At 47.5% G+C, this 20660-nt stretch overlaps 1 protein-coding gene and 1 long non-coding RNA gene across 7 annotated transcripts; both read left to right on the forward strand.

The window, feature by feature from the left end:
- Window positions 1–136: 136 nt before the first annotated feature.
- hipk1b (homeodomain interacting protein kinase 1b) lies at window positions 137–20405 on the forward strand. Of its 6 annotated transcripts, none has more exons than XR_009528808.1 (18): window positions 137–227; window positions 2266–2996; window positions 3110–3301; window positions 3421–3602; window positions 4497–4620; window positions 5162–5281; window positions 9390–9476; window positions 9621–9805; window positions 10187–10340; window positions 10805–10991; window positions 11166–11284; window positions 12158–12292; window positions 13414–13730; window positions 14386–14544; window positions 14897–15123; window positions 15630–15742; window positions 16818–17375; window positions 17475–20405. XR_009528808.1 is itself a non-coding variant. In XM_060070421.1 (18 exons), exons 2-18 carry the CDS (start codon window positions 2268–2270, stop codon window positions 17313–17315), a joined length of 3444 nt encoding a protein of 1147 aa, XP_059926404.1. In that variant the 5' UTR covers window positions 137–227; window positions 2266–2267; the 3' UTR covers window positions 17316–20405. The 6 variants fall into 6 exon arrangements, 5 of the variants coding, with proteins under 5 accessions (XP_059926404.1, XP_059926405.1, XP_059926403.1 ...); XM_060070421.1 differs by having other exon boundaries at window positions 13414–13574; window positions 13659–13730; window positions 16818–20405; XM_060070422.1 differs by having other exon boundaries at window positions 13417–13574; window positions 13659–13730; window positions 16818–20405.
- On the forward strand, window positions 5632–8677 carry LOC132471278 (uncharacterized). Its single transcript, XR_009528812.1, has 2 exons — window positions 5632–7066; window positions 7204–8677. It is a non-coding gene; the product is annotated as an uncharacterized LOC132471278 (long non-coding RNA).
- Window positions 20406–20660: the final 255 nt, after the last annotated feature.

Consider the following 20660-nt stretch of genomic DNA (forward strand, 5'->3'; position numbering starts at 1 on the left):
GCAATTTATTGAAGGTATGGGGTGGGCTGTGTGTTGGGGGGTATAACAGAAAATCAAATAATACATACAGAACACCCCTTTAATAATATAATACACCTTCCTGGGTGTTTTCTGTAATTTACGTTGCATCTACAGGAAATGACGACAATTTCGCTGCTCTCATTACGTGGTTAGTTCCGGCGAAAAGTGGATTTGCTGCTGCCAGAGGGGCTGCTGTATCTTTAGAGGTATTTATACTGTGTTTCTTATCTATTTTTTATTGTTCAATACCGACAGTTACACACTGTTTTATAAAGAAGTAGACCATCGGTTTTTGAATGGCACCCCGTAGTTGTTTCTTTCCAAAGCGTCGACACCGTTAGCACTGATGTGTTAGCCTTCTCACATAAGAAACAATGCAGGCCTAGCTAATAGGTAGCTAGCTAGCGTTAGCCACAGCTCTCTGGAACTGCAGTGGGATTTAAACCCGAGATAGAAACCACTTCGACCGGAGAGGACTCGGTAGGCCACCTCGACCTGCTTGTTGTATGGATGTCTATTGGTTCATCTTTTACATCTGCTGTACCTAGTGTACATATTTTGACCAACTATCGTCAACAATTGGCCAGACATTATCCCACCCTGAGAAGTTGTATGAATACGGCTGGGGACGGTGGCCTAAACATGTTAGCCTGCCTCTTATAAAGCTTATTATGTAGTTAACAACGCTATAACACATTTAGGTCGCAACTGATAGGAGACAGTGTCTTGATTCTGTCTTAATGATTAAACTACTATAGTACAATATATTCACTATGATTCGAACCCCACGATTGATGATCGCAATCCTTCGGATTTAATGAGGCCACCGAGTTGGTAAAAAATAATGATGTATGTATGTGTAATTGTGTATGTATACTGCAAAATATTAAAATAAGAAGATTAATCTGTTTATGCGGTGTATTTGAAATGCTTGTTGGGTTATGCGATGTCTTTAACGTTTGGTAAAGACTTCCAACAAATGGCCAATTGGTTTGCAGAAAGAGAAATCCGGATCAGTATTCGGCCTTTCGGATCAGAGAGCCAGTTCACTCGCATTTTCATTTTAGTGTCTGCATGTTTATATAAAAAAAACTATTAATAACACTGTATACAAAGTAGCACATTATTTCTAAATTTAATCGGTTCGGCGTATGTGATACATGGCTAATAACGTCGTGCTTGTTGTTTTGCTACGTGGGTCCATTGCAGGTCATTTTCTGCAGGCCTTCCAATGCGATCGGCCTGCAGAAAATGTTTACCATGTCAGTATTTGGTGCGAAGAATCTCCTGTGTCACTTGCGCACACATTTATATTGAAGAAACGATGACATTAAGTATCTCTTGCAGTGGAAATTGTGAACAGGCCTGCCAAAAGGCCGGTGTTACGTTGCTTCCTAAACTAAGGCAACTTTTTGTTTTTTCTTTGTTGGTATAAGCAAGACTGCTGTTATTGCGTAGACTATTTTCTGATGTTGACTGTCAAGAATTTGACTCAAGCCAAACAATTGCATGTGTTTACCCACTTTAACAATAATCGACACTCTGAGTCGTAGGGAAGTGGCTCCACAACAATTCGGGATGATGATGTGGCTTGTACAAAGAAAACAACTCTTCCAAATTCTGCTAGTTTACCAAATTGCTTTAGAAATGGGTTTTCTACTGGGTCACATTTGGAAAAGGATTTCTATCAATACCACAGTTGGCCACTAAACATGGATTTTGAAGACGTAGTCTTATGGCTAGCCTTGTGAGCTTATTGCAACTGGTACTGAGTGATGCTCTTGTTTAACTGTGTGCCACTGCCCAGTAGGCCAGTTATACAGGTGGTGGAACTTCCCCACGACTTGGCTACAAAAAGCAAACCATTCCTCCATTTCCAAAATCGATTTAAGCCCATGTATAATAATACATGTATATTTCTTAAATATGTATATACATTTCCAATGATATTAGGAGTTTTTATGGTAAGGGGTCCTATTTGCAGATATATTTTACAGTACTAAATCCCGACATGGGCATCTTATTGTACTAAGTACAACTCTGTCAGAGGGGGCTCTTGTACCTGTTTCTGCAATCAAGGCTCCTTTTCAGTTGGCCTTTACAAGCTGTTTTTCAAATATAAAATTCCGTTAATGTGAAATACTCTCATCCTAAATGAATATGAAAGAAATTCAAGCACTCTTTTTAATTCCTGTTTTTAACCTTCCTCCCCTGCCAATCCTCTTCTTCTCCGCTTCCGTACAGCCATGAGCTCCCAGCTGCAGGTCTTCTCCCCTCCCTCCATCTCCTCCAGTGCCTTTTGCCGGGTCAAGAAGCTGAAGGTGGAGAGCAACGTGTGGGATGTGTCCACTACTGAGGGCTATGGCTCCATGGCCGGCCCCTCAGCCTACAGCTTCAACCCGGCCCTGGCTGTGCCGCCCTTCGCCCCCTCCCTGGTCTTCCCCCCGGTGGCGCCTGGCTCCAGGGGGCAGGTGGTGGTGAGGGCGGCCGACAGCACAGGCAGTGCCCCGCGGGGCTCGGGCCGACGCCTCGCCAACGAACAGGCCACCTCTTACGGCCACACCCACGCCGAGGCGGCCTCCGACACGCGGGCCCACCGCCACGGCCAGAAGAGGAAGGCGGAGGAGGCCAGCGAGGGCAGCGGCTGTGGCAGCGTCCAGATCCTGGAGGAGCTTTCGGCCCCCGCCGCGACATACTCCACCCGCACGGTGGGTGGCGGGGGAGGGGGCACGGGGCAGTCCATCCCCCACTCGGCCACCACGACCAAGAGCAGCAGCTCCAATGGCGAGGGGGACTACCAGCTGGTGCAGCACGAGATCCTGTGCTCCATGGCCTGCAGCTACGAGGTGCTGGAGTTCCTGGGCAGGGGGACCTTCGGACAGGTGGCCAAGTGCTGGAAGAGGGGCACCAACGAGATAGTGGCCATCAAGATCCTTAAGAACCACCCCTCCTACGCTCGCCAGGGCCAGATCGAGGTATGGGCTTGTTCACCGCTGGTTGTAATTAGTATTAATTTAGACTCCATTCCCCAAAATGTACAAGCTCACTCTGGGACTTGTTACTCAAGGCGATGCTTTTGTATTCACAGGTTGGTATCCTCAATCGTTTGAGTGCGGAGAATGCGGATGAGTACAACTTTGTGCGTTCGTACGAGTGCTTCCAACACAAGGGCCACACCTGCCTGGTGTTTGAGATGCTGGAGCAGAATCTGTACGACTTCCTGAAGCACAGCAAGTTCAGCCCTCTTCCCCTGCGCCACATCCGGCCCATCTTACAACAGGTCAGCTCCCCTGACCAGCGTTTGAGTTATTCTTCAGCTCAGTCGTCCTCGGCTCTCTCTCTGTCAGTGTGCATAGGGGTGGAAGTGCGTAATCTTTGGTTTATGTTGCTGTTGTCCAGGTGGCCACAGCCCTGATGAAGCTGAAGAGTTTGGGGCTAATCCACGCCGATCTGAAGCCAGAGAATATCATGCTGGTGGATCCCCTGAGACAGCCCTACCGGGTGAAGGTCATCGACTTTGGCTCCGCCAGCCACGTCTCCAAGGCCGTCTGCTCCACATACCTGCAGTCCAGATACTACAGGTACGTTGGCTAAGGGATGGCTTAGGGAGTTATTTATGATGGAAGCTAACCTGGAGCTATGCTATTTACTAAGTCTATGAAGGTTTTTAGTTGACACTTATCTAAAGGAATGCCTCAATGACCAATTATGGGTTGGATGTCTTGCCTAAGTTAGACTACAGACATTTGGGATTGAACCTTATACCTTTCAGCTAGGACTCAGGCATACCAAACTATCCCGCTGTTAGTTTCTCTTTGGCCTTAAGCAAATCGAGCGCGACAGTGACTCCCGATTTCACTGAGGCACCAAGGCGTGCGATAACTGGCTCTCAGGTAAAGGACGCAAGCTCCCAACCGTGCTAGATAGAGACGCAAGCTGCCATCGATGCTAGTTAGAGACACAAGCTCCCATCCAAGCTAGTTATAGAGATGGAAGCTCCCATCCGTGCTAGTTAAAGAGATGGAAGCTCCCATCCGTGCTAGTTACAGACGCAAGTTACCATCCATGCTTGTTAAAGAGACTCAAGCTACCATCCGGGCTAGTAAAAGAGAATGAAGCTCCCATGCAAGAGATGGAAAAGTTGCTCCCCTTTGTCGTCAACAAACGATGAAGCCTGCGTTCTGCAGAACCACTATCAAAACCCGCCAGAGTGACGCTGGAAGCCATGGGCATGTCTAGCTCAAGTCTCTTGGCCGTGTATTTTCGGAAGAAAAGATATGCCCGCAAGCTAAGAAATAATTCATCACACCACTTGTAAATAAAATAAACAAAAATAACTATGTTCCGATGCAGAGATAGGCAGTGCTGGATAGGTGTTCTTGGCGTGGTTCCACCACGCCAAGAACATAGTAAGAACATCATTATTGGGGCATTCCATGCGGGATTTCACGTAACCCTCCGCTCGGTCCCCCCAGGGCGCCAGAGATCATTCTCGGCCTGCCCTTCTGCGAGGCCATCGACATGTGGTCCCTGGGCTGTGTGATCGCAGAGCTGTTCCTGGGCTGGCCTCTGTACCCTGGAGCCTCGGAGTACGACCAGGTGGGTGCCAAACCGCTGCAAGCCCTACCCCAATGAAGTATTGACTTATTCCCCAATGTGTTTTAATGTGGGAGACGCAATGCTGATTTGCTGCGAGTATCTTCAACCGAGTATAAAATCTGACTAAAACGACACATCGTGATGCCACATCCCAATGACTGCCTCCATCTTGGAAGTATAGCAGGAATGTTATCGGTAGTAATGATGTTTTTGTAATTATCCTGAAATTCTTTATCATTATGGGGGACATTGGGTTTGAAACTGCCCCAATGTTTCTAATTCTAGATATGAAAAAAAGTTTTGGGTAGCATATGTTGGGGTACATTCACATTCATTTCAGATTTTTCATTACTTCAAATTTCAAGGCACCACAAAATGGAGGAGTATCTGCCAAATAACTCCCATGATGCATTCTGATGTACAAGTCTGAATGACAACTATTGGGATAAAGATGTCAACTGTTAAAAACTAAAAACAGTCTGTATCTTCTGTTACCAATCCTCCTTGGGATTCAAAACTCAAACTGTTGGTGTTTGTCCAGATCCGCTACATCTCCCAGACCCAGGGCCTGCCGGCAGAATATCTGCTTAGCGCCGGCACAAAGACCAGCCGCTTCTTCAACCGCGGCACAGACTCCAGCTACCCCCTCTGGAGACTCAAGGTACACTAAGATTACATGTCAATATGTTCCCTTTTGAGGGCTAGTGGGGACTAGTGGGGATGTCCTATTTAGACCAACCGTGAGGCAGCCTTTTTACGTACTATTCTAGAGGCTTTTCTCTTTAATTGTATTCATTAGTTAACCATAATTGTCATACAGTACGACCCCTTCATGCCTTCATGAATGCATGCAACTATATTCCATAATGTTCTTCTAAATTAGGGCTGCAACAACAAATCGATAAAAATCGATTACTCGACGATTACGTTGGCAACGAATTAATCGCACGATTAATACGTCACTCGGCGGCACTGTTTACAGCCAGCCGCCGACAGGTTGGATCATGGTTCATGGTTCATGCACGCCCACAGCGAGCTTAAGTGTGAGCGACCACAGCTGGTATTTTGGTCATATCTTAACACTGGACTGTAGGCCTATATAAAAGTGTTGTACCTTTACTGTCTTTGGGTTAAAAAAACTCCTTCAACTCAGTATCCGTCTAGTCCAACCGAAAACTCTGTCAGCTGCTGCTGCTGCAGACGTTGTGCAGACTGGCTCGGAGTCGGCACCGCGTGCATCGACATTCAAAGCAGCGGTAGTAATCCCACAACCGGACGGTAAAGTCCCGTCAGTTAAAAATAATAATCCAGTTTTTAAATCCATGTTAAAATCGGCATGATATAGAGCTAGTTAGCTTAAAAAGTAACAAACAGGGTCAAATGTTACTGAGCCGTCTTCAGGTCGGCTCAGTAATATGATTGATGTGTTCAAATGAACCACAAAATAAATGAAATTTGAGATTTTGGCGAAACCTTGTTTTCCAAGCAATATAAAATAGTGAAGATGGAATTATGACCTTTTTAACATCCTATCTTGAGCTATGATCATCTTATCAGCAATTGAAGCAATAATGCAAGTTCTATTTCAACAAAATAATAGAAAAGTATCAATAGTGGTATCAATAAAGACTTGGAATGTTAAAGGAAAACTTCACCCATTTCCATTAAGCTTTGTATCGTTAGAAACCCACTCAGATTTTTGAATGATCGTGCATCATTCCTTATTTTCAACTGAGACCGGAGAGATCCGTATCGATCTCTAACACTTCCCATTTTAAATGACGCGATATGACGATTTTTGCGTCATTTAAAGCAGGAAGTTCAAGAGGGGAGGATTCTCGTAAGACAACAAGCAACACTGACGTTACAGACCTATTAGATCAGTGCCAGTGGGTGGGACTTCACCAGCAGAAACTGACATCCACAGCGTCTGAAGCTAAGCCAACAGACGACGTGGAGAAAAATGAATTAACGACCATGGCGGAAGGTACTGGATCTGTTATAGAAGATGGGGATTTCGAAGATCTGATGCTTGAATCAGTTGTTCGTGGCTACCTTTACGAGCCGCAATATAGCGACGAGCAGCAGAAGCTGTTAGAGGAACAGGAGGCAGCTGCTACAGCCGAGGCAGAAGACCTGGCTGTCACGGACGAGGAGCCCGGAATGGCTGGAGCTGGGGCGGATTGGTGGTGCCTGTGCTCTCACTGTGCGCCTATGGACACAGAGGTAGAGTCGGTCTGCTGCGAAGAATTTCAAAGATGTTGATTTCTTCTGGACGAAATCTCTGAATCAGACGAGGACTCGGATGTACAGTATGTGCTGTGGAGCATCCTAGTTTCGCACCGCATATGGACAGCGGCGTCCTGGAGGCCTATTTCAGAATCCCAAAGGTGAACTGGAAACGTCAGCCAAAGCCTGCGGGGACGAACGGACGTCCAACTGTAAAGTGAGTGTTTTTATTTTCGTTGTTATTATCGTGTTAACTGCATAAAGACCATCTATCGCTAACTGTGTGCTCAATGTTTTTGTCTAGACAATATCGCCTAACGACCTACTGACACTTTCTGGAATGGGTCCTGCAAGGCGAGAGATCGGGCAGAGGCTGTCGTGTCGTTCTACCTACTTGCGTCGTGCAGACCATCCGACTAAAATATCCAGCTCCAGACGGCCAGTACTGCGGGCACCAAGAAGCTGACGACGCTCAGGAGGAACTATAAGTTTCATTGTTTACATTTATATTTTTGTTTATATTTCATGAAATAAATGGTTCAAATTCACGTTGTTGTAGTCCTTAGCATTGCTCCAAGTGTATTTTCGAGAGAAATAATATTAGTGGACGACCAACATTTCACAAGTGGAGCTACTAAGCTACTGTTGCCTTAGATTAAAACAATAGCAGAATAACGGTCATACACCATTTTTATAAAGTATCATAAATCTAAATTGCACTAGAAGTTATTTGCATATCAGTTACCTCCTTCCAAGTTTATAATGTTGAACCTTGGTGTAGACAGACGAGCAGGGGTTACATTATATTTTTTATCCACAAATGAAAGAATAAACAGGGTAAAACTAGATGAAATATAATATATATTTACAGTATAGGGAGAATCTAAAAAGGCACTGCTGGAGGTGTCCCAGAAGAGCGGAGTAGAGCGAGATGTAGTTGGCTATCGGAAAAGGTCTCAAAAGCGGCTTTGGAACAAAGTTGTGGCAGACTCCTTTGGTGGTTTAGGTACAGGGGGAAATGTTGGGTGACAAAGCAGGTTGTGGCAGGGTGAGTGAGGAGGTTGGGACTTTGAACTTGATGTTATGTGATGTTGTTGTTGCATGTCTTCTGTCCATGACCCTCTTGATTAGATGTCCGACTTCTTGCAGTACACCTGTTGAACCGTGGTTCTCCTGTAAATGACAAGGAATATGATTAGAAAGAAAATCTGAATGAAGATTTGTCTAGTAGACTTCTCTCCCCAGGAATAGATTAAACCTTTCAGCGACGTATGCCTATTGAGTTAGCTGTGAACTTTCTAATTTTGGTTATTATACTATTCAAAGAGCACATGGTAACACACTGTCACTGTGCTGTCTTGTTTCCTTTTCACAATGTTTTCATTGTGCTCTAGGATAGCGAGGTAGCGCCTCTCCCTCATTCCATCATATGAGAAGGCCTGGCGTTTGGGGAGATCAATCATAACTAAAATATACAAATTATATTAACCTCGTTTATATAATTACTATTCACATTAAATGGAATTATATACATTCTCCCTACATCTTAAAATTCATCGCTTCCTCTCTAACTGAGAGAGGTTAAGATCACATTTGCATTCCCACTGGAGCCATTAAGTCTGATACTGAGGCCAGGCCAATCGACTGACTTCTTTGTTGAGTAGATTCATCTTGCAGCCTTGCAGACATGTCCACTTCCCCCATAGTGTATTGCAGTATAATGCGCGAGAAAAAGGGCATCTATTCTCACCAGTATGTTTGATTTTGAATAGTGACATGAGGCTGACAATAATCTTCTTTTCACGCCAGTCCTTTACACCTTTAAAACGTGTAAAACTAGGTTTATTTTCAATGTTAAATTTCACAAATAACTAGTTTTATAATTCAATTAGAGACAATATGCTGTACAAACTTACAAACTGTGCTTGGCCAGAGGGAGGATTCTTGACTTGACTTGACTTGATTCTTGACTGGTGCTGACTGGTGGAAGTGGATGGGGAAGGGTCGTCAACGAGTTGTTACGACAGTGTTGTAAAATATCTCTTCCGAAGCTGTGCGGGGAGCTCAATGCGAGCGCAAACCAAGAAAACAGCGAAGAAGTGGCTAAAGTAGCATAGTTCCCCTTTAAGATGATTTAATTTCTTTTTAACCGTTAGTATTTACCGGTTAAAGGAATTATCGGTTAACCATGGACATCCCTTATATACTGTATATATATATATATATATAAATGTATATCATACATAGTATGTTTTTTTTGTGTTATCCCAGTTATGTTTTTTTAATTTTTATATCATTTAATTTTACTTTTATTAGTTCCGGGACGTTGGAGCAATAACCTGGTGTTTTTTCACTTCAGTCTGCACTGTGAACTGGAAGTAATGTTCAGTTTTTGAACAAAGATGCGGCAATTGCAAATTAATCTAAAAAATAATCGACCGATTAATGTATCATTAAAATAATCGTTAGTTTCTGCCCTTTTCTAAATGTTTACCCTGTTTGTGTGTTAAATCAGCAGTAACGTTCTTTGCTCCTTTCAGACTCCTTCAGAGCAGGAGGTGGAGCTGGGCATCAAGTCAAAGGAGGCCAGGAAATACATCTTCAACTGTCTGGATGATATGATGCAGGTAGGCTTTCCCTGCTCTTGGCTGGCACTGAGGGCAGCATGTATCCCTCTCTATTATGCTTTTTCCTTCGTTCATGCTTTGTCAAATATGCACTACGGCAGTAACAGCTCATGGACTCTGCCTTGTTCCTCCTCTCCCTCCAAGGTCAACTTGTCTTCCCACCTGGAGGGAACAGACATGCTGGCAGAGAAGGCCGACCGGAGGGAATTCATAGACCTCTTGAAAAGGATGCTCCGATTGGACGCAGACAAGAGGATCACGCCCACAAAAACCCTGGGTCACCCCTTCGTCACGATGAGCCACCTCATGGACTACCCCCACAGCTCTCAGTGAGTGTATATTAACATGGAGTACTACTATTGCTGGTAGTTACCCCGTGAGAGTAATTTACATGGACTACTACTAGTTACCCCCACAGCTCTCAGTGATGGTATATTAACATGTAATTATACTTATAATACGTGAATAGAGATGAATGTTGCATTATAGTCTAGTTGTTAGGTAGCTTGACCCCAGCCGAAAAGGTCGTATCGCATCGTCCACCTGTAGACTTCCTTGCACAAGAAGCCTACCTGCTCCTATATTACATGCATCAACAACAAACATCACTTTCACTTGGATCAATAATATAATAGGGGCTATAGTTAATTATGGTGTATAGGTGCTTGTTGGGTTGCCTGGCTAATGTGTGTCTGTTCCTCCTCTCCAAGTGTGAAGTCGTGCTTTCAGAACATGGAGATCTGCAAGAGACGGAGCTCCTCCTATGAAAACAGCAAATCCCTGTACTCCACCAACACTGTTCCCAGTGCCTCCGCGGGCAACCTCACGGTCACCTTTAGCAGTCAGCTCAACCAGCACAACCAGGCACGCAGCATTCTACCACACTCACTCACAGACAGACAGACATGATGCAGTCGTCCCAGGGCTAATCTGCTGGATTCTTCTCTCTTTCTCTTTCTCTTTCTCTCTCTTCTCTCTTCTTTCTCTCACTCTCTTCTCTCTCACTCGCTCTTTCTCTTTCTCTCTCTCTTCTATCTTTTCTCTCTCTCTGTCTCTGTCTCTGTCTCTCTCTGTTTCTCTCTCTTCTCTGTCTCTGTCTCTCTCTCCTTTCTCTTTCTCTTCCTCTCTCTCTCTTTCTTTCTCTTTCTCTCTCTCTTCCTCTCTCTTTCTCTTTCTCTCTCTCTCTCTGTCTCCTCTGTTCTCTCACTCTCTCTTTCTCTCTCTCTTCTTCTCTTTCTCTCTCTCTCTCTCTCTCTCTCTCTCTCTCTCTCTCTCTCTCTCTCTTTCTCTCTTTCCGTCTCTCTGTCTCTCTGTCCCTCTCTCAATAGGTGCCTTCAGCAGCGGGGACGGTGCCACTGCTCAACTACCAGCCGGCTCTGTACCAGCAGGCTACCATCAACATTCCCGGTCTGACCCAGCAGGGCGTCCCGCTGCAGACCCGCGCTGCCGGCCTGTGCAGCCAGGCGGAGCCCTTCCAGCAGACGCTCATCGTCTGCCCCCCCACCACCATCCAAGGTACCAGGAATAAAGTCCCCCGTAATCTATTTGAAAAACAAGGTTGTATGTCTCTTCAAAGTGAGAGACATTCATAGGAACACAGTCTCATAATGTCCAAACAGACACTGAGGAACTTCTGAACACAGTGTACTGTGTAGCTCGTCCACTGAGGGCTCTGTGGTTTGGTTGCAGGGCTGCAGTCCTCCAACAAGAGCGGCGCCTACCCTGTGAGGATGGATAACTCTGTGCCCATAGTACCTCAGAACCAGTCGGCCCAGTCACTGCAGCTCCCGCCCAGCATGCTCACCCAGGTTGGTACTACAAACCGGTCTCTCGTGATGTTAAGCGCAGCAGTGTGTTCAAACAAACCCGGCGCAGAGTCAGGGAAGGGTTTGAGGTCAGTCAACAGATGCCACAACTTTCGCAAGTCATCAATGGCCACTGTTGTGTCATTATTGTTGTATGGGGTTAAATGAAATCCTGTATGGCACGAAAGCAGGGTCTACGGACTTCCAGCCTTATCGTGAGACTACTACTGTTGATGAACCTTGTAACCTGTGTATTCGGCGGCATATGGCTTTTGGTTTGTTTGGAGTACACAGAAAGTTTGAATCTAATATCTTGCAATAACCTCTGACATATTTGAGTTTCATTATAGTGAAACCATTTTAAGTTTAACGTCACAAAGCTAGTTTTACCGAAAGACTATGAGAATACGAGTAGCAATGGAATGATTAGTAAGCTCATCATAAGAGTTATGATGCCATCTCACACACAATTTGCAGATAGCTGATAGGTGGCTAACCTAGAGTGGACTGAAAGCTGATTGGTTGGTCATTGAGACTGTACGGACATATGTAGTGGTTCATTTACGATTTTAAATGTAGAAATGACACAACACACATTTCCAATCAAGCGCTGTTTCGTTGCTGATTTGTCTGATTCAAATACTGCTTTCAGAGTCGGGCGGTGAATTGAATGGAGAGATCTATGCCTCCCTCTTTCAGATGACCTGGATGCTCGTGGCTATCCGTTATCAGCCAGTCTACTGCCATCTTTCCTTCCTAACCCTGCCCTCAAGGAAATCCTCTTCCTAGCGACGTGGAGGAGCCTAAACAGGCTCCCGGCCTTTCACTGTACCCTAACCCTGTGCCCACATATACTCTACCCTCCACCAACCGTAGGGCTCCTGCACCCCCCTGATGGTGGCCACCCTGCACCCTCCGTCAGCCGGCCTAGCCCCCCAGTACTCTCTGCCCCTAGGGCTGGGCGCGGGGGTGTCCCGGCCCACCCTGCTGGAGCACACAGCCACAGTGCTGGTAAATCCCCCCGATGAACCCTCCGTGGGAGACGCGCGGCCGCACGCACACCCTCCCTGCACCACTAACGATGCCGTCACTCTGCTCCCCTCCATCGACCTCCAGCTCCTCCCTTCCCCAGTACCTCCACATTTCCTACCATCCTGTGCCGCATCTGGATATCTGTAGCCACGTCTTCTGTCTACATGCTGCCTCTCTCCTCTGCCTTCAATCCCAATGTATAGGGATACCCAATAATATAACTGCCTTTCAAAAACAATTGAATGAGGGATAGGATTCCTTCTTGGAATAGCGCTTATTTGTTTTTTTAACGGCTGCTGGCATTCTAACCGATTCAGTCAACGCTGTGGAATGCTAGCTGGTTGGGTGTCCCCTCCATCCTCCTGCATCTCTGTCCCCTCATCCTCTGGTCCCCCATAGGTCTGCTGAACGCATGGAGCGCATGAGTGGCTGCCCCGGCCTTCGCTTTGCTTGCAGCTTCTTGTTCTGTCTGTCCTCCCCACTCCTCTCCACCACCCCCCCCCCCTGCAGGAATATTGAACTGCACCCACACAAACAAGGGCTCCCCTGCAACCGTGTGCCTGGGGATACTTTACCGTGGTACGGAGGAACCTCGGACCCGGTGGCATGCCCTTTTCCTCCATGACAGCCTGTCAACCTGCTGTTTGACTGCGGTGACCTCAAACTAATCACTATTGTTGGGTGTTTTTTTTCCTCCAACAGGCACTGTGTGTGTGTGTGTGTGTGTGTGGTTGTGTTATGTGTGTGCTTGTGTGTGGTGGTGGTGTTAATTGCACGTGTAGGTCTTACCCGAGATCAGCTGATTCAGTTGCCATGGTGTCAATTGCTTTGCATGACAGAACCTGGTCGCTGTATCACAGGGCTATGCTTTTAATAAGAGAATGGCTTTGTTTTAAGGCTGCTTCTGTGCTCTGAACGTAGAGGGGGAGAAACGGACGGTTTGGTCCCCGCCTCTGACCCTCACCCCGTCTCTTAAGCATGGTTCAGTCTGCGCCGGGGAGATCTCTGATGACTCGTGTCGCGTGGTCACTCGTCAGGACTCCCATCCACGTGACTTACGGTTGTCCCGTCTGTCTCTCTCACCACCCCCCTCCCCCCAGCAGGCCTGGCCCACCGGCACCCAGCAGATCCTCATCCCGTCGTCTTGGCAACAGGTCCCGGGCGTGGCCATCCACGGCACGGCCCCCCCGTCGGCCGTGGTGGAGTCGCCGCTGGGAGTGCTCCACTCGGGCGTGGCCTCGCAGCAGGCCCACAGCTGGAGGTGGGTGGACCGGCCCGGTCAGCGGCTCCTCGGCTGGGACAAGGGGCAGCTCGGTGACCACGTCTCGTGTTTGTTGTCCCCCAGGAGCACAGCCCAGACCAGGTCCCAGCCGGAGAGGAAGAAGGTTAAGGCCAGGCGGGGAGAGAGCAGGAACAGGTAAGGGCAGCGTGCGTTCCGGTTCTCACACACCGAACATCACACTCATCCACACTGAAACTACGACATCCTTCCCAGGCCCCAGGCCATTCCCAATACAATAGCTGTTAGACAGACTCTTAAGGCAGATGCAAATATACCTAAAAGTAACTAGAAATAAGCATGTAAAGCAAATCTCATTAAAGTGGTATCCATGGGGAGTTTACACCCAGACTCCATAGTTTTGGCAGGGTTTCTTTATTCATGCAATATTCTCATCTTCTACCCCTTACCTGTTAGCATTCCTTGTGTGCACTTCATGCCAAATACAGCATTTTACGACTTGTATAATAGACACGATTTGTGCGGCTTCCAAGCCGACAGGCGTAAAGAGTGTGACTGATGTTCACACCGCTGTTGAATCGTACTCTTAAGTACCCACTCGATCAAATAGATCAATAACAACTTTCCCCTCCATTATAACCTGTCTCACTTAGATCTGTGTCATAGCACGGAACCAAGAGCTTAGTTTCAGACCAATAGTAAATACAGAAGCCATTAGAGCGGAAACGCCAAACCTTTGGGTTCATCGTCTGTTAAAATATCATAACATGCTTTCCTGGAGAATCTACACGGGCTCAGTGCGGTTCTTTTGGTTCTCCCTCTGTTCCACCAGGGGTCTGTCCACTACCTCACTGCTCAGCAGCAGTGAGGTGACGCCCGCGGTACTGTCCCAGCCCATCATCATCTCGGACACGCCCAGCCCTGCAGTCAGCATCATCACCATCCACAGTGACACGGACACGGAGGACGAGCGCAAGTTCCACCCCGCCAGGTGGGAACCCGAGCCCTGTTTACCCGCCTGATGTTGAGACATACAGCTCGTTGGGTTAAGGAGTAAAGCTAGACATACTAATAGGGTTTTGGTTAGTAATGGTGTGAGTGTTGGTAATAATATTAGCGTTGGATTAAAGGTGTAGGTTTAAACCTAGTCGGGTTCAAGGTTAAATGTAGGCATTGTAAGGGCGTTACAGTTAGGTTTCGGTAGTGTTTTGGGGATATCAACCACTCGCATCCAACGTTTGCAGTTGTAGCATCAGCGAGCCAATTTATCCCTCTTGTTAAGATCCACTAACCAGTTAGAGTGTGTGTGTGTGTGTGTGTGTGTGTGTGTGCGCGCGCCTCAGTGTGAGCCTCAGCCAGAGGACCAACGTCATCAGCTGCGTGACGGTGCACGACTCGGACTCGTCCAACGCCAGCCCGCTGACCCCGCTGACCCCGCTGGGCCGCGGCCACCTGCCCTCCAGCGTGCTGTCCTCCCGCCAGCACGCCAGGTCCCTGGCCGTGGTGGCGCCCTCCGTCAAGGCCCCGGCGTCGGACCGGGGCGCCGGCCCCCGCCCCCGCACCGATACTGGTGAGTGAGCATGTTCTCATGTGTACTCATGTCTTCTCGTGTCTTCTCGTGTCTTCTCATGTCTTCTCATGTGTACTCATGTCTTCTCTTGTCTTCTCTTGTGTACTCATGTCTTCCCATGTGTCCTCATGTCTTCTCATGTGTACTCATGTCTTCTCGTGGCTTCTCGTGTCTTCTCGTGTCCTCATGTCTTCTCATGTCTTCTCATGTCTTCTTAGGTGTCTGCATCGATCTCCATTGTTATTTAAGCAGTAATCCACTACCAATACATTGACATACACTAGACCTAGTCAGGTTTATGTAACCCAGATGTAAGGCCAATATAATGTTTCTATAGCGACGATTATCAAATAATTTTTTGAATCTGAATCAAATAAATAACTTATTTAGTGTTTGTTAGATTAATACTAGTTGTTCTAATCTCTTGATCCCTGCTTGGCGTGTGTGTCTAAGAGTGAGCGTGGCTCTGCCCCAGCGTTGTGCTGACCCGTCTGATTCCCCTCCAGTGAACTACATGAAGCCCAAGAGGTCTGCCAACCGCCAGCCCTGCGGCTCCCGGGACGATGCTGAGCGCCAGGGGCCCGCACCCAGCCAGTCACACCCCCTGAACCTCAGCCAGGTCAGGACCCTCCAGCCCAGCCAAAAGCCCCTCCGTGTACCAGCCTAGGGCCTCTAAGACCCTCTGTACCAGCCTAGACCCTCTAAGACCCTCTGTACCAGCCTAGACCCTCTTAAGACCCTCTGTACCAGCCTAGGGCCTCTAAGACCCTCTGTACCAGCCTAGACCCTCCAAGACCCTCTGTACCAGCCTAGACCCTCTAAGACCCTCTGTACCAGCCTAGACCCTCTAAGACCCTCTGTACCAGCCTAGACCCTCTAAGACCCTCTGAACCAGCCTAGACCCTCTAAGACCCTCTGTACCAGCCTAGACCCTCTAAGACCCTCTGTACCAGCCTAGACCCTCTAAGACCCTCTGTGTACCAGCCTAGACCCTCTAAGACCCTCTGTACCAGCCTAGACCCTCTAAGACCCTCTGTACCAGCCTAGGGCCTCTAAGACCCTCTGTACCAGCCTAGACCCTCTAAGACCCTCTGTACCAGCCTAGGGCCTCTAAGACCCTCTGTACCAGCCTAGGGCCTCTAAGACCCTCTGTACCAGCCTAGGGCCTCTAAGACCCTCTGTACCAGCCTAGACCCTCTAAGACCCTCTGTACCAGCCTAGGGCCTCTAAGACCCTCTGTACCAGCCTAGGGCCTCTAAGACCCTCTGTACCAGCCTAGGGCCTCTAAGACCCTCTGTACCAGCCTAGGGCCTCTAAGACCCTCTGTACCAGCCTAGGGCCTCTAAGACCCTCTGTACCAGCCTAGGGCCTCTAAGACCCTCTGTACCAGCCTAGGGCCTCTAAGACCCTCTGTACCAGCCTAGACCCTCTAAGACCCTCTGTACCAGCCTAGGGCCTCTAAGACCCTCTGTACCAGCCTAGACCCTCTAAGACCCTCTGTGTACCAGCCTACACGGTACCTTCCAGCAGGGCAGGATGTGCGGTGTGAGCTGTATATCATACACGATAGCGCTGTACACTGCCACAGGATGTGTTTGTGCTTGTTGTTCTCGGGAGGTCTCCATTGGGCCGCTTGGGGCTCCAGGCCTGTGAAGCCTCACCTGAACCCCGTCTCTCTCTGGGTGTGTGTGCAGGTGCAGCCCGTGGTGTCCTCCTCCCAGGAGCGCCTCCGGGCGTCCCACCACCACCACCACCACCACCACCACTCTGCCGGCTCCTCGGCCCGCCGGCAGCAGACCTTCCTCCCCGCGACCCACTTCAGCTTCCCGGACGCGTCGGCCCTGACCGCGGCCCCGGGCGCCGGCCTCTACACCTACCCGGCGTCGGCGGCGCTCTCCTCGGCCTCCCAGGCCATGGAGCAGCTCCTGGGCCACGCGCACGCCGCCGGCGGCCACGGACACTCCCCGGCCGGCTACGCCACGGCGGCCTCCTACGCCAGCGCCTCCTCGGCCCGCCGGGACGCCGCGGCCCGCAAGGACCAGGTGGCGGCCGGCCTGCTGCACGCGCTCCCGGCCGCCTACCAGCACCCCTTCGCCACCGCCTCGCCCTACGTCAGCGTGACGCCCCGCGCCGAGGCCTACGGAGCCTACCAGCTCAGCCCCCGCCGCCTGCCCCAGTACCCCTACCTATAGAGGGGGTCCCCCTGGCTGTACCCCTACCTATAGAGGGGGTCCCCCTGGCTGTACCCCTAACTATAGAGGGGGTCCCCCTGGCTGTACCCCAACCTATAGAGGGGGTCCCCCTGGCTGTACCCCAACCTATAGAGGGGGTCTCCCTGGCTGAACCCCTACCTATAGAGGGGGTCTCCCTGGCTGTACCCCTACCTATAGAGGGGTCGTCTCCATACCCTGACACATAGAGAGCTTCTCCCAGGCAGTACCAGTGTTTCCCATACATAGACCAATGTGTGGCTGTTAGGACTCCACGTCTTACCCCCCCCCCCCCCCCCCCCGCCACATATTGCTACCTGGTCTGTGGGAAACACTGAGTACCCTTTCTTACCTGTATGCACCAGGTCTGTGCCCTTACCCACAGAAGGGTTCTCAAAGCGCGCCCACCCATAAAGAGGGTCACCCGCCTCGCCTCGGCAGAGGCCTCTGTCCTCGTACCCCTAGCCCCCCAGAGCTCATCCAGTACCCAGTCCTTGGCCTCGGAGGGTGGGCCTAACTCCCTCCCTCGGTCACTAAGGGAGCCCAGAAGGCTGGTCTCTAGTGCAGGGCAGTGGTCAGGGTGGAAGCACAGGGGTTATATCAACTATTAAACTGCTGCAGTTCACTATAAGAAACCCCTTTTCACCATGTCTAGTTTAAATGCTCCTTTTAAACTCATTTTTAATGTTTTATCCAACATTTTGCATTATTTGACCTTGTATCGGTTTAATGATCATTTTAGGATGTGTGTTCAGTTTTTAACACCCTCTCTATTTTGTCACTCCCCATTTTATTCAGAAGTGGGATTTGGCGTTGTGGTATATGTTTGACACCCGTTTTGTTCAAGCTATAGGGCTTTCTGTGATAAGAGGAATACTTCCTGTAACATGACACTTTGGCTATGCCCTGAAGCCTTGCACAAAAGGCTTGTTGATCGCTGGCAAAAAAAACAAACAGGGCTGGCCCGAATTATTCGAATATTCGAATACTCGTTCTGAAAATTAGTATTCGAAGCTTAAATCAGTATTCGGAGCTTCGTTTTTTTTTTCCACGTACGTGACAGAGCGAGGGAGGCAAACTATAAGCGGCACCAAGCAGAGAAGCGAGAGGTGGAGGAAGATTATATATCTTGTTTCCCTTGACTTTATAACACAACATCAGCGGGATCTCGGGAGGAAAAGTAATGCCTAGCGAAATGCTAACCTTAGCTTAGTTGGTTAATTACGTTCGCTGTACAGCGCCAATCAACTGTGACTGGCTTGCTGCAGAGCGTGAGCGTCTTGGCAATACCCGGTCAATATATTGGATATAATATGGACTCATAAGACAATCAATATTCGGTATTTGTTATGGATTTAATGTACAAAGTCCCTGAAAAGATGCACGTTCCAGGATGAATTGAAAAGCTCCCCTAACGGCAGAGGACAGCTGATTTGGAACGGAACAACAGCTGTTCCCTTCCACGGGGAAAAACTAAAAACTCCAACTTACTTAGGCCTTCTAATTAACGTTCAAAAGCTATTAAATCTTCAACAAAATATGCAGATACTGTCAAAATCGGTTCCAGGGAGTATATATGTATTATTAATGTTGTTTTTGATGGTGTGTTTTTCTGGAACGAGTATTCGAATATTCGCTCGGAAAAACCAACGAGTATTCGAAGCCTGAAAAATGACATTCGGGCCAGCCCCTGTCCCATGAGTTAAGTTAGTAAGTTTTATGTGAGGCACTAATCCCATGATATTTCCTGTGTTTTGGCTCATGTGTTTTGGCTGTATCACTACATTCATCACAAATAGTACTTATTTTATAATGCATAAATTATGTTTTTTGTCAGTGTGAGGTCGTTGAAGATTTATTCACTACCCGAGAGAAGTCCATCTGCTGAGAAAGGCATGGATGGGACCGTGATGGTTGTTTTTTTATTTAAAAAAATGCACATGTGATAGTGTCACAATTAATGTACTAAGTGTTTTAGGAAGGGCGCATATGGACCTTATGCAATAGAAACATTTGAACTTCATCAACTGTGAGTGCTGAATGTATTTATCAAGTTAAACGTATAGTGATGGATTGCGTGCCCATCTTCAGGAACAAAGGAATCCTCAAGTTTTAACATGTAACGAAAATGGACTTGGGAAAGATTACTGTATCCCCTCCTCTACCCGACACTCCGAGATTACCAAAACTTCCTGGAAATACCTGCTGATCATTAGCCAGAGAATTGCTTTTTGTGGAGTATTTTCTAGATTACATTTATATAAAAAAATATGACTAGATTTCTTACTATTTTCCATGTTTTAGAAACTAGCTCATTATATTAATCAATATACTTTAGCTAGAATATCCCATTCTTTGATCCAACAGTACTAATGGATTTAATTGTAGCGTGATGTTTAAGAGGCTATAACGGCGTCATTTCTGATTTGTACCGACCCACTCGCGTGCTCCCACATACGTAAATGATGCTCTGCTGGCTTACACTGTCCAGAATGGGACGCAGTAAGCGCGGCAAGTAACATGCAAAGAACACGTACTAACACAAACTAGTATTTTTAATCAGAAACTAATTTCATTTGATGTAATCTTGTATTTATTTAACCATTCCCAATGAGTAGTACCATATTTGAATATACATGCAAAGTTTGCAAGTTGGATTTTTAAGTCTTACTCGGATGTATTGTGGTGAATGTAAACCACAACTGCATCCTGCATAATATGGTATCGCTCGTGATTATTGATGGGTTGTCTGTACGCTTAACCTACGGATGCACACTTGTCATAAGCTCTCTGTTGGAAGTACACATGGCTTTAAGTTTTGTAACGGTGTGGCAGACTTTCTCCCTCCGTCTGTGGTCAAGCAAGTTTCTCCTGGAATCCTGAAACGAAAGGCTTTTGGATTTGATCTCATCCCCATTTGTTTTCATATGTCTTGCTGTTAAATGTATTTTTGGCTGTTTATATCCCATCCTTCCATGGCATTGTTAAGAAGTTATCTGGTAGACTAATTCAGGGATAAGGTTTCAGTTCAAACTATCGTCACTGTTTTTCAATAAAATAACCTCAAGTCCAGTGTTTGGTTTATTTACAAACTGTTTGAGTCGTATAGTAGATTGTTTGGTAACGTCAAATTGCTTGGCCTTATTACTTTACAATTTCACTGCGTTTACACACTAACTGATTTAGGTAGAACATTTTATAATATAAGGACAATTATTTAAAGTGTTTTTTTGACCTGCACCTTAAAATACACCAAGCAGGTATTCTATTGGGGATTGAAAATATATATTTTTAGCTGGGATCAATAATATAACCTAACCAGGACCC

Source organism: Gadus macrocephalus, chromosome 13, assembly GCF_031168955.1.
Source record: "Gadus macrocephalus chromosome 13, ASM3116895v1".
Taxonomy (NCBI): Eukaryota; Metazoa; Chordata; class Actinopteri; order Gadiformes; family Gadidae; genus Gadus; species Gadus macrocephalus.